Consider the following 14,663-nt stretch of genomic DNA (forward strand, 5'->3'; position numbering starts at 1 on the left):
GGACATAAATCACAGTTTTCCAAGAAGGGATTGTTTCCCTTCCATTAAGTGAACTGTGCAAAGCGCTAGACCCTTCTGGCTTTATGCGGTTGAACTGTCTCGTCCCACTGGATGCTTAAACACCTATGATTTGCTGAACTATTTTTAGTGCAAACCCACAGTGTATTTTGATTGGGCTGCTTGTGTAGAGCAGCTCAAGCCTTTTAAATATTAGGTGCAGCTCTAATTTGGAGCCCTTTGTATGATATTTCCCTCCAGTAATTCCAGGATATTTTTTTAGATTAAGGTGTCTTAAACATTCTGTGGGTGGCTGTTGATTCTAGCTCTTCCAGCAGGACCCCACACTTACTTTGCAAATGCTGTTACAGTATATTGTCTTTCCTAACCTGGTGTGAATGTTCTTTATGCTATAACCTAATTTTCATCCTGTGGTTTCAGTGATCACGCCAGAGAGAAAACATAGACGCACTCTGGCTGTGGAGGTTTTTTTGCTACTCCAGCCATTAAATTGTGTGTGTGTGTGTGTGTGTGTGTGTGTGTGTGTGTGTGTGTGTGTGTGTGTGTGTGTGTGTGTGTGTGTGTGTGTGTGTGTGTGTGTGTGTGTGTGTGTGTGTGTGTGTATATACAGATGTTGAGTGAAAGTGGCAGTGGGAGAGTTGTTTTGTGTGTCGGTGTATGTGAGGTTGTGGTCGGGTACCTTCCAGCCCAGTCTGTGTAATTTGCTGCGCTCGACTGCTCAGCCCTTTTTGATCCCGAGCAGCTCGTATGAACCCCACTGGCCGAGGGCACCAAGTTTCCCCTTGGTCTCAAACTGAACCCTGCACCCCCGTCATCTGGACCTCTCACTGAGGTGGGAAGCCCAAGCATGTGGGCAGAGACCAGTACGGGTGGCCAAGGTGCTCCGGGCCTGCCCGAGGAGCTGCTGTGCTTGAGCCAAGCAGAATAACGGACCGCACCCTACCGCGTGAAAACACTGTGGCGCTGCCATTTTTCCCGAGTGTGCCCAGCACATCCAGTTCTGTGCTCCACCAGGAAGGAGGGGAAACACCTATTTCTGTCCCGGCTGGGAAATATGAGCATGAATAAAAAGCCATCCACACGTATTTAAGTTCAAGCTATATGAGAAAAGCAACAATAAAAGCAGAGACAGTGGAGTGGGGAGAGGACGGAGAGAAAATGACAGACAGCCGAGCTCAGCTAACCCTGTTTTTACTCCACCGAGTAGAAAGAAGGGGAATGTGAAAAGTGGCCACATTCATTTTATGGTGGTTGCCTGTAGGGAAGAGATTGTTTGGCTATTCTATACTTAGACGGTGAGCAGTGGTAAAACATTTGAATGTACAAGTGTTTTATAGGCTAAACAACAGCTCCCCTCCATCATTATGTACAGTATGGTATGAGTTCCCATACAGGCCCGGCCGGCGAGTGTGCTCTCAGAATTAGAAAAGGCACCACCACTATTAAGCAGCGGTGAAGATGCGGAGCCTGGGAAAGCATTGTGTGTGTGAGTCCAGAGCTAAAGCTGCACATCGGAACAATTGCTACAGGCGGAAAATGGCTTCTTCAGTTCAAGAATAACGCCTTGCTTTTTAATTTGACAGCCTCTGCTCGTCGTTGTAGGAGACGAGACCGTTGTCTGCTCTCCCACCGACTTGGATCAAATGTTTTTTATCAGACTACCCTAAAGGTTGACGGCCTCTCTCGCTCTCTCGCAGCGCAGGATGGATTTCCCCGCTCCAGCCTGCGCTGCATCAATCACATACAGTAGATTGCTACCACCTGAACTTACTCCATGCTCCCACCCCCCAACCCCCCCCAGACATGGCCGTTTGCCTGTTTCTCCCGCTCTTGAAATAATAAAGTTGGCAGAAGGATGAAGGTATTAAGCAGCTCCTGCATTATCCCCTATAATTTCAAAAGTAAAGAAACAAGTAGTATTTCCCATCTGGTGGAACTCAACATCGTATTTCACAGTTTCTTTTTGTCATGTGTAAATGTTGCTGAACTCGTGTTTTTTTTTTTTTTTTTTTTGCTAGTGAGCTTAATTACCCGTACCTTCCTTCCCTCCTCTACCCGCTTCCTTCAGACCTCTCTCACTCTTTTTTTTTTTTTTTTTTATTCCATAAATCTGTTGGGTCTCAGGACACACAGACACTCAAGGCCGAGGTTTGGTTTGGGTCTACTCCTCTCTCTTCCCTCTAACATGATGTCCTGTGCTCACACAGGGATGTTTACAGGAAACCAACAGTGTGTTTTCCCCCATTAAATACACCCCATAAATGAAGCTGTCTAGGAATCAAGCTGACCTTGCACAGTTCTATTTGTTTATTTGGTATAGAATTCTGTTTGATGCGTGCAGGCCTATTGCAGTAAGCCGATCCTCTGCTTGGTTTGCGTTTGCAGATAAATTACAGACCTAGTCTGAAGTATGAGGTTTCTCACCTTTTCTCAGTTCAGTTAAACATGAGCATAAGTTAATTCAACATCCGTCGACTGTAATGTGATATTTGCTTCTACAACAACCACATTGTTTTAAATTAGAAGACTGATGCAGGAATTCCAAATAAAGGTAAACAAGAAAAGCGTTGCAGGTTTTTCCATAAATGTGCAAAGAAGTTTGGATGTTTTTCAGGCCTGATTAGTGTCTGCTGTAAATCCTCCTCTGCATATGGTCACCATAACCTCAAGCTGTGGGACGGGGCGGTCTTCCTGTCGTGGTAAAAGCCAGGGCAAATAAAACCTGCTAAGCACTTGCTGCTCCTCACTAAGCCTATTTCTCTGGAAAATATTTGTCAGTTCTTTGTTGCTTCATTAATTTTTGAAAGGCCAGACAGTAAAATTGATCGCATTGAGAAAGATATTTGATACGGGCAAACTTTAAGTGAAAGGGAGATTTTAAGATGAACTCATGCAGGTTTCTGACACTCAGGAAAATAATAGATCATATTCTGCTGCAGCACAGTTTGGTTTTATTTTCCTGTCTTGGCCAAAGCTAAAACAGCACATTTTCTCCAAAACTGAGCCCAGGTTAGTTCTACAGTATATGAAACCTCAAAGTTTTACTGGAGCTACTTCTGTGAGTAGAAAAATTGCCCACGAAGGCTGTTGACAGCACACTAAGTGGATTACCCAGAGAAAGTAGGGCGCTTTCTGGAAAGAGCAGCTGTTGCATTGAATTTCCAAAAATCATTTTTTAATGCTTTGAGCAACACAAACAACATAGAGTAACTGTCGCGCTCACCAAACGTTTGTTCGCTTGGCACTTTGCTTTCAATCTCCAACTTAGCACCTTTGTTACTTATGACTTGCCTGTCATTCAAAGCAGTTTTGGATGAAGGCCAATACCGAATAAATGCAAATGTCTCTATATCGAATTTAAGAAAGACGCATCTCGGGTCTCTGTGAGGAAATAACTGGTGAGCTGCCCCCACCCTCACCCCCTGCTTTATTCGTTGTTGGGTTGTAGCGTTCCTCGTGGCTGAGTCATGCCATTAAACCAGAGTTGAGCAGGGTGAGTCAACAAAAAATTTAAATAAATAATAAAATGTGCAAATTACAGTACATGTGTGCTTGTCCGACTGATCAGGAGACTTTGGGATGAATCTAAGCAATACTGAGTCATGTTTAGTGCCATTCTTCTGTGCTGCATCATTCATTTCCAGGAACATTCATTTCCCCCCTTAGTCATTAATGACTTGAACATAGTTGCAGGTATTTACTTAAATGGCTACATACGTGGTCACGTGGTTACTGGTACAATACCCATTACTTACTTGTGGTCCAAGCAGCCACACCGTCTATCAACAGCCACTATTCTAGTCCAGCCGAGCCAGAGAGGTCATTGGTTTGCATGAGTACAGAATCAGGTCCAAGAGCGCCCCCTTCAGCCTGCACGCGAGCAGCCGCATCAGAGCCACAGTGCACTTAACGCTTACAGATGTCCGAGCGCACGCACCCCCACATTCCCGACACCACCCCCCCTCCTCCACAGTAGAGTAGTTACTCAACAAGGTTCCTGGCTGGTTATGGAGCTTGTCTCACACCCTGCCAGTGTAAACCTCACCCCTCAGCCATCAGCCGGGCTCACGGCCCCGCCTGCGTCTGACCAAATGGCCCAAGGAGAGCGTCGGGGGAGCGGGCCGCTCGGGAGGGGGCTGGGCGGGCAGGGAGCCAAATGAGAACCATATTTCATCCACACTTTATGCCGAGGCCCTCCATTTTCTGAGAACACACACAGATGCGCAGACTCGTATGCAAACATGTACATGCGTACACATTCTCATCGTCACGTGGCGTGGTCCAGTTTCACTATTAGGATTTCTGCCATAATGCAGTATGTGGGATTTTAGGGTTTGCGTAATCATAGAAATACTTCATTAAGTGCACGAGGGGTGTTTTTCTGAGGGATTAGGAGGAGTGTTTTCAGAAATTACTCCATGTCATAACTTGTGACCAATATCTACCAAGTACTACATCACGACTTAAAGTAATGATAACATAAGAAAAACATGAAATAGTTATTAAAGACCTGATTTATTGTCTTTGTTCCTCCACCTCTCTCGCTGCATTAGTCTTTACATTGTACTCTTGTCCTGGGCTGAGTCGTACTTGCTGGGCTTTGTGTCTGGTTCTGCTGTGAAGATGGCGGGCGTCCCAGTGTGAGCCCCTCTTCTCCCCATCCAGCCCCAGCCCAAGGTCTGGAATAGATTACATCTGATATTAAACACATGGCAGCAGTTAGAAAGGAGAAAAGGCGAGAGAAGGGGGGGGAAAAAGAATAAAACTCAAAGAAAAACAGAGTGAATATGTCAACAAGCTCCCTCCTTCCCTCTAACCCCATTCTTAGCCCCTTTACTTTCTTTTGTCTCCTTCTCTGGTCGTACTTGTGTGTTTGGAAATCTATCTGTCAAAGGCACAGACAGAGATGGCACACGACCAACAAAGTGCTGTTCATGATTATATTTTCGATCTTGTTAGTTTGAATTCACATAAAGGACCTGTTTAACCTTAATAAGCCAAAGTGTCACTCTGTGATGTTAACGGTTATGAAGCTTGTCACTGACGCTGTCATGCTCTTATGTAAAAATCTTGAAGCAGCTTCCCGTCCTCATGGCACCTGGCAGTAGTCCTGCCTTGTCCTCAATCTCCCATTAGAGATGTGGATCAGTGTGTTTCATAACGGGGCAGATAATGAGAAGTGGGACCGCGACGGTTTCAAGAGGAGCCTTGTGCCGCTGATGCTAGGACGGCAACGATCACTGGAGAGGACCGCAGGCGCACAGACGTCGAAGGTGGAATGAGAACATTCCTGGTGTTCCCTCTGCTAATTTCGGCTTGTTCCTGTGAGGGCTCCCACAGGGGAGTCACCACTCCCTGACCAGCAGACCCTTTATCACTCAGATGAACACTCCATCACATCCACGCTGTCCTTTTTTGTGTTTGTGCTCTGAGCAAACTGCAGAAAATAGCAACAGTTTCTTTGCTTGTTAGCACTCGAAAATGGCTAACAACTTTGCTTTTCCACTGCTCTCCCCATTAGGTCTCTCCCTGCACGGGCTCTGTGGGAGACCATGCTGACCAGTAAGCACAAAGAGGGGCTAATGGAGGTCCGACGGCAACTGGTGGAAGCGGCCAGCAAGGAGAAGCTGCCCATCAAGATGAGCATGGGTAAGAGCCAGGGCGCCGGCAATGCACTTCACGGCGCGGTGCTGCGGCATCACAGCGCCTCCTGCAGAGCGCCATGGTTCCTGCCGCGTGTTTGCCCATGTGGCCGCAGAGGAAATGTGAACCACATGTTGGCTCCGCGACGCTCGCACACATACGCGCGCCGCCTCGCACACACGCTGCTTTTAGAAACTTTTTTTGTTGTTTGCTAATGAAGCAAAGGGCGCTGCAGCGAAGGATAAAAAGATGTGGAGGCACGCAGAAATGAAGCCGTGACACGCACAGGCGTACTGTACGAGGGGCCCGCGTTCACCTTTACGCTACTGCTCACTCACACACACACACACACACACACACACACACACACACACACACACACACACACACACACACACACACACACACACGGGGCTAATATGCAGGTTAGCATCTGGCTGAGCGGAGGGGCTCAGGCGGGAGGGGCGGCGCGGTCTCTCAGCTCCTATAATCTGCGAGGTAAAAAAGGTCTCGTCCCCCATAACGAGCAGGTTGTAAGACGTCGGAGGTCACGTGCGCACACACACGCGGCCAAGCGTCTGCGTACACGCGGCGGTTTTCCTTTCACACACTCGCTTCGGGTTTATTTAGACCAAGGGAAGCTGCAGGAGTACAGCAAAGTACACAAGCAGAGGTGAGAAAGTACGAAAGAGGTGTAGAATTAAAGCTGCTCCCACCTGCTGATTGACAGTCTGTTGACTTAATGTCCTTGCTGAGAGAGAGGACGAGGGAACTGCAGAGAGAGAGAGAGAGAGAGAGAGAGAGAGAGCGAGCAAGCAAGCAGTACTGTCAGCGTCTCACACTGAACCTTTATACTCCACTGGCAGGAAACCAGACTGCATGAAGCTCCCTAAGCCACCAGCAAAGCCCCACGTCGTTCCCACCCTGCCCACCAGCCCCGCCACCCCAAGTCCCAGTCCGTCATTCTCTGCTCATCTGAGAACGAGCTGAGCCCGGTAACGCGAACCGCTCAGCATTAATACCTATCTGCTCTCTCAGTGCCCACTCACTCTCTAGGAGGGCAGAATTTTCCACATCACATTCTCACTCTGCTTGGTTTATGGAGGCTCAGCAGAGAAAATAGTGTATCAGTGTACTACAGGCCCCGCGTTCTCACACAGGCCCAACTTGGCTTCTTTTCATCTCAACAGGATAAGATCATCCAGAGAGAGACTGAGAAAATAATCCATTTCTCAGAGCCTTCGTATGACCCGTCAGGTCGCTCCTAGCACAATAGGATGACGAAATTGTGAAGGTGTGTGTATGGATAGATGTGGTTGTTCAGAGTTGAGTGTTTGAATGTTTTTGCAGGGAATTAGTCAGACAGCTTTGGTTTCATTGTCTATAAACCTGCGTTTATCCATCCATCTGCTTGTTTGTCTGCAATACATGGGTGTAAACTGTGTGTACAGTATACAGTATGTTGTGTCCAATGAGACACAATGAGAATGTCATATATGATGATTTTTGGTCCTCGCAGGAACATTAAGCTGAAAGTAACTGTGACTAATGTACCTCCTCCCCCTTAGCTCCCCACATCTTAAATGGGGCCCAAACCTGCATCCACAAATAAAAGTTCCAGGCTTTTTCTTATCTTAGAGTGTGTAAATTTTCAGTCTTTGTGTCCTCCATCCATGCAAAATTACTTACAGTATGAGGCTGTCCAGTTGCTGAGGCAGACCAGCCCTCAGCTCAACGCTGACATCAGACTTCGCCTCTGAATAACCCTGTGCACCTAGAACGCAGGTCATCTTCCAGTAACAGGACTAAATCATCGGCGACCTCTGCCCCTCGTTGCATTGTTTAGGACATTTGTGATGGCTAAACCCGAGTTGCTATTTCTACGCGGGCTGAAATGGACCGGCTTAAACTGCAAATGTGATTCTTAGTGTGGCTACAATTACATGCATTCTGAATGGCCAATGTTGAGTTATTTTCCACATCGTTGCTTCAATGAAACCTTGCAGTGCTACTTTTACCCTGCAGATACGCACCAGTATGAAACCTGAGCACAGCTGATGGCTCTTCTCCCTGGGATTCAGTTCGCATCTGGCAACAAGATGCATGAGGTATAGCAGAACAGTTTTGAGGGAAGTTTAGTGACATAGATAAGAGCTACGGCTTGGCCAGGGCTCTTTGATTGTGTAATGCAGAGCAGGCTTTTGCGTGGCTTTCTTGTCTTACATTCTTTACTCTGACGTTTTTTCATCTCGTCTACTCCAACTGTAAGGTTTGATTACGTTGGGTCCGCATTGTACCAGTCCTGGCTGCCCCATTCCCATGTAAGATTATGTTTGGCCTGCGCTTTGCATGTATTTCCTGGTTCTGTGTTGAATTATGGTTGGCACATCAAGCTTTGTGAACCTTGGATTCGCTGCCAGGGTTTTTATGTCTGGATATGTTCACAATAGAGCTTTTCAGGTTTTTGAACATGTCTGGACCGACGCTTATTCTTCAGAAATACTTTAATTTTAGCCAGAAACTCGATTCTCTTTTGTAGACATTTGCCCAGAAGTGTGTGGCACAAAACACACAGGCTCTTTTCAGTTCAACTTGGAAAGTATGTTTCCCCACAGACAGGCTCACAGAAATCTATTTTGCTGTCAGGTTTACTAAACAGGCATTCTCAAAATTAGTGTTCCGGTAACCAGCATCCTAGATTTCCTATGGATGCATATTTCACATTCATTCAGTCATTCAGTTTAACGGCCTTTTCGTAACAAGCGCCGTGACTCAGTATTGAATGTAACATCTTAAACGGCCTGTCTGTTACTTCTCTAGTCATGTGCTTGGCCCGTTAAGGAAAACACTGGCCGTGTAGCCCGACAGGAAATACTCCCACATCTGGTGCTGGTTCAGAACATCAACATGAAGAAGTGGGCTTTATAGAGAGTTAATGTGTGCCCCTTTTCTATCCCAACCCCTTATACCTCCGGGCCAACCTGCACACCCCACAAAGCCCCTCACGCCGCTCCTCCCGTGTCCCTATGAAGCAGTCGCTCAACAGCTTCTATAAATAAGCACAAATGTATGATTTACACACATTAGTCACATGCTCAGGAGATTTCAGAAGTGCTCTGACACGTACTGTATATACTCACTGATGTGTCGTCGCACACTGTGACTCATATAAACATTCCACCGAATCTCCGACAGCCACCTGATCCTGCACATGTAGAGAATATTGCTTCCTGACGATCGGTCTGTCTGTCTTTCTTCTACACACACATACACTCACTTTTCATGCTCTTTTCCAGCCTGTGGAGCTTTTTCCTATTAAGATAATATTATGGTCTGCTTTGGTATCAGTCATTCCGCTCTGCCCTAAGCTGAGTGTATGATGGTTATTAAAAACCCCCGCTACGCTTTGGAAAATACTGTCTATTTATCCGGTCTCTATGCTTTGTCCTTCCTGTCATGTCAGAGAGTGTCTGTACACTTTTATTTGATTGGACCAGATGGCACCAACACTAGGAGGACAGTCGATTACACTGTACGATGTGCTTCCACTAAGACACATGATAAGCTTGTGTTTGGCCTCGAACGTCTCTCCAGATGAGTTCAACCACCATCTTCTTCCCTGCTCTCAGGTCGCGTGACCCCAGAGCAGCTGTGTTCGTACATACAGCTGTTCCGGAGCAGTTGGGGGGCGCTAGAGAGTCACTGCGGGGTGCTCCAGCTGGGCCTGGCCACAGCCCAGATGCTCCGCCACCCCGATCTGCCACGCTGGGATTCCTGCTTGGCGCTGGAGCGGCTGCTGCTACAGGTCCGTGCTCATCTTACACAAACCTATTATCCATGTGCGTCACAGGTGCTGGAAATAAACCAAAAACTGTGATGACTGACAAATCTTGTTTTGAGCCCTTTAACTGTGAAAGATTTTAGAGGCTCAAAATTTCCTTTTATCAATAGTGGGAAATTTCACATTTGTTGTTTTTAAGTGATCTCCAATGAAAAGTCACAAATTACAATGGGAAATAGTTCAACTAGCAGTTTGATAGTTGCCCATGCTCATCAGGTAAGTGGGCGCTTCTGAATTTGCTACAACTGGAATGCGGTGTTAAACAAAAAAAAAACCCCAGCAGATTCCTCTCCTTCGTAAACAGGCTCAGTTGTGTTTGTAAGGAAAACATTTGGATCTAGTAAACACTGGAAAATCCGCCAGGTTTCCATCATGGTGTTTAGATGCGATTTAGTGCAGAGGATGAAGGTCCGGTTGACTTGTGCAGCTGTAGGTGTGTTTGACTGTGGAGCTGTCTGAAGGAAGCACTGAGCAAATAACAAACACAACAGATCATTATTATCTTTTGGTTCATTCCTTCATTATCTACTGATATTGTGTAAACTGTCATACATAATGTCAGGCTACTAAAACTATATCCATTTCCTCCTGTTACGTTGCTATTTTAATTATGTGTCTTTATGTTCCTCAAGCTGTAAAGCTGTCAGTATTTAGAAAGGTATTAAACTAGATCAGGGAAGAGTACAACAAGCTTGCAGCGGTGCTCTATGCCAAGTTGGAATTTGAAAACAACCTCATAAACCTTGGTCCTCAGCTGGGGCCATCACTGCTTTATTAAACAGAGGAAGACTTCAGGGCTTATAGGTCCGCTATCCATTTACTTCATGAGTCCTCGTTGATCCACTCCCTCCTCAGTTGTCTACAGTACCTGGATGAATCACTGTAGAAATTTCTCACCATTCTTTTATTTTGTTGTTGTTTGGGTTACATTCCTGCCAGGCGTTGGGACTGACTGTTCCTCCCAGGTGGATGGAGGTCCTGTTAAACCTGCGGTGACTCTGTTGATAACAGACTGGCGTATTTAGCATCGTGTGTGTGTGTATAACACTTGGCTCAGGTTCAGAACGACATTCTTCAAGATTCAAGTCTCACAATCAGGCCTTGAGCGCTATGTTAGAGTCGGTGTTTGTTTCAAAACAGGCCTGAGTTTTATTGAGGGTATTAAAGGAAATGAGTTGTGCGTCCTCTGTGCCCCCTCTGTTTACTTAATTTCCCTCTGAGGCTCAACATGGACACAGAGAAGTTAATTACATTACAAAATGGCGGCACGCATTGCCTTTCAGCTCGGCCTGGTGGTCGGGCGGCGCTGGTAATACCTGACGGTGTGAGGGCTGCAGAGGGAACGGCTGGACACTCCACTGATGTCCAACAGTGGGTCTCTTCAGCTCCACTCGTCTGCGGTGTGGGTAGCGGCTGGACTGAGGCCCGAGGCCGTCGGGTTCAGGACCCGGCCTAGTTTTGTATGTACAAAATACTCTGTGTAGCTACTTTGTGAGGTACAGCGCCGCAGGCAGTGCCTGAAGTGTTTTTCTCATGAGGTAATGCTTAAACATAATGTAACGCTAACTCTTTGGAAAGCGAATGGGGATGCTGACGCTCCAAGGCAGCTGGCAGGTAACTAAGGTGAGGGTTCATGTGTAGTTATGGAAGTGGATATGTGTCATAAAGTGACTTCTGTTTATTCGCTATAGCTTGATATCATCGTGTCTGGCACATCCATCCTGCCAGCATCTATACCCCACCCAGGCAGCTCCAGGCCTTTAGCTGTCTGGCAACCAATCAGGTTTCAAACAGAGTAGATCACACTGAGCAGCCCTGGTTCAGCTCCAGACCACAGTTTCAGAGTTTGTATGCAGCTCTGGACATGGGTGGTGCAGCCAGAGCGAAACCCAACAGACTCGCTCTTTCACCACTTCCCAGAACATCACAGGCCCACTACACTACCCCCCCAATCCGAGCATCTGCTTCACCAAACTAAACATGTACACTACTACTGTACATCCCTCCCAGGGAGATCAGACTAAGGGGAGATTTTTTTGGGGACGACAAACTTTTTAAAGGCTAGTCTCCGAGTTCGCGGTGCGGCCTATCGCCGATTAGTCTGTCACATCACTGAACGAGGTAGTGATGACAGCGAGGCAGCGGAGAGAAGCTAACCCCTCTCACCCCAGCCTGTTGCTTTATTCTGCTGGGATTACCAGGGCATGCTTCTGCAAACATTCAAGCGCTGAGTTATTAGTGGCCACAGCGCTGCTCAGACCGACAGCTGCACGATGCTGCGTGTCCCAGTCTCCCACAGGTCGCACAAATTGCCTGCCTGGTCCCTATCACTGTCTCCGCCGTGTGTTTGTGTTTAGCCTGAAATCGTGCAATGAACCCAAGTTACCGTAGACAGAGGAAAAAAAAGCTATTCATACAGTGAATGCGTTATCTTCTAGGTAAATCTAGGTCCTAGAATCTAAACTGGAAGCAGCTCAACAATTTCAGGACAACCAAACTTCACTCATCTACTTACACGGTGAATCATCCTTTTGTCTGAATTGCTAATCAGGCTCATTTAGGTGGTGGGGTGCCAGGTCATGGCGTCAATAAAAGTAATTACCAGGAACCAAGTGTCCTCAGCAGCTTTCATTGTGAGCTGCTTGATATCATCACTGGAGACAAATTGGAATGAGACAAAAAAACTATTGTGTGAATTTAATAAAAACTCAGCGTGCAGCTGCCCTGGTGCTGCCAGTGTCAAAGTTCACTTTATTCAAACAGATTTTCATACTTTCCAAATGTTACACTGTCCGTTTTTAAATAGCAAGCATTGTAGTGATTTCACTACACAAAATTTAAAATATCCGAGATGGTTATTGATCTTCTCCTATTTGAAGAGGTTTTCCTTTGGTCTATTTCAAAGTACAAAATTCAGATCCTGTGAAAAAGACGCAAATCTGCTATCAATCCTTCAAAATGGTCTTTTTCTCTGTTGCTCTGTGTGTTAAGGTCAGTCTGTATCTAGAGCCTGGTGACCCACATAGTCCATTAAATCCCACAGTACAGTGTTGCAGGGCTCAGGCCTAAACACTCATGACCCTTTCACCTCTATCCCTTGACCCCTCCTGAATATAAATTGACCTGCAGAGGCTCAAAGCTGCAGGCCTGCAGTCTATCAGTAGCCTAACCTTAAAATCCATGTCTTTCTTTTTAGCCATGTGAAGGCACAGCAATCTCCTCCGTCGTATACGTAACATCTGGCTTGTATCATTTCTTGTGTCCGCAGAGGGGAAAATGTTGATATTGGTCGCAGGTAACTTTCATCTTATCTGAGCTCCATGCCAGTCAGACAAGGAGCTTTAAGCCTGTAATTGGCCTTTCCCCGGGGTGTGGAGTCGTCCCCATGCCCCAGACATTCTCTCTCCTGTGTCCCTGCTCCGCCGACAGCGTGGGGGTTTACTGTGTTTTGTTGGAGATTGTAACAGAGGGGTGCAAATGACTCCAGGGCGCTGCCCCGAGATGTCCAGCGCCGACCTCCCCCCAGTCCCCCCCACGCTTTAACAGCCTCACATCTGGGCTGACCCGGACTGACCGTCTCCCCATCCATCCACATTCAGTACCGCAGCCGCTCGCATCCAGTCTTTGTGTTGTTCTCCTCCTCTGCCCCGGAGCGATACAGCAGGAACCACAGGAGGTTCAGCGTGAACTCCTGTCCGTCTCCAGACAAAGTGGCTTCTCTGTCTTTCTGCTGTTGTCCTCTCTTCAAACCTTTACTATACTCCATCATGCTCTTTCCCCCCAAAACGTCGTGTTTGCCCTGTGTGTCTGTTACGTGTTCTCCAAACATACTGTATGCTTCACTTCATCATAACACACTACATGTGTGAACTCCTGTGCCCCGCTGCATTCTGTGCCTCTGTATTTTGAGGCATAATAAAACTTCTGAAACTGAAGGCAAAAAGTTTATCGGACCGGGTTATTTACCTATATCTTCCTTCCTGTGTTTAGTTGGAGAGGATTACAGTGGGAGAAGGGAGCAGTGATGGAGTTCACTCCCAGAAAGATCCAGGAATAGCCCCCACCTTCCCCTTCCTCCCCCTCCCTTCCCGGGGCCAGTACCCTGAGACGGCTGTGTTTACATTGTTCTGCACAGCTCGGGCCTAATGTACTATCTGTTTAATAGGCAGAGAGAGGCCTGTTTATAGAGCGGGACCTTTTTAACAGAGGTGATGGGCTGGTGGGCCGGGGGGGGGCACCGCCAGCTCATCTCACTTCCTGTTATCATTTACCTCTCCTCTCTCAGACAGAAGGTGCTCGGCTTTCGGCATCACTTCTCCTTAATCATCTCGCCATTCTGCTGCCGATGATTACGTCCAATCTGTCTGCCCCGGAAAATCAACCCGACTCAATCAAGATGCCTCGTATTAAACCTCGCTGCCTCGGCTTCGCGGCTCAATAGTAATTTGCATGTGTTGCGTTTTAAATGCTTCTACTAAGCATCTTTCTACTAAATCTATATCTCAGCTCACTGAACTGAAACTTTATAGGCACTGCTTTGGTGTTAATAGCTGTAGAATTATAGGGCTACAGCTCCCTGAGAGCTTAAGGAATCAAATGGGCTCACGGGGGGTTTCAGAACCTAAAGAAAATTCAATTCTGCTCAGAGTGGTGGTGTTTTTGGCATTGCTCTGTATTGAGTCACAGTTGCAGTCACCACATATGTACATGTGTGGAGACTGGCCTCTATTGTGTTCTGTGGCTAAACCCCTCACATCAGGAGGATTTTTCATGTGGCCTAGAGTGTTTTTCTCCACACACACAGACACAAAGTGTTTTTTACAGCCTCGGCCAAAGCCTTTTCTCGCACACGCTTAGACCGGCCTTGCAGAACGAGCTTGCAGTCCGCGCCGCGCTCTCGACTCGGGCACGCTTACTTGGGCGCGCCGTTGCAGCGGCGTGCGTCGCCCTCTCGTCTGGGGTGAGGTGGTCCAGGCAGCATGTTCGCCGAGGGCTCGTGGAGCTCCCGACTACCGCTCTCCATCCCCAGTGAATCAGGTCAGTGCGGTCTGCTGACTTGGCTTTCCTGGCGTCAGACCTTGTTTGAGCCTGCTCCAACAGGACACCACAAACTAGGGAAAATCCCACAATGCCCAGCATTTACCCTCATTGTTAACAATTG

General features: G+C 47.1%; 1 protein-coding gene across 1 annotated transcript in view; it reads left to right on the top strand.

The window, feature by feature from the left end:
• scfd2 (sec1 family domain containing 2) overlaps positions 1 to 14,663 on the top strand; it is a 60,838-nt gene that overhangs the window by 3,219 nt on the left and 42,956 nt on the right. Inside the window, exons 3-4 of the mRNA XM_029149224.3 lie at positions 5,540 to 5,667; positions 9,291 to 9,466. Of these exons, the coding sequence (XP_029005057.1) occupies positions 5,540 to 5,667; positions 9,291 to 9,466 (304 nt within the window). The remainder of the gene's footprint in view (positions 1 to 5,539; positions 5,668 to 9,290; positions 9,467 to 14,663) is intronic.

The sequence above is a fragment of the Betta splendens genome, chromosome 4 (genome assembly GCF_900634795.4).
Source record: "Betta splendens chromosome 4, fBetSpl5.4, whole genome shotgun sequence".
Lineage (NCBI taxonomy): Eukaryota > Metazoa > Chordata > Actinopteri > Anabantiformes > Osphronemidae > Betta > Betta splendens.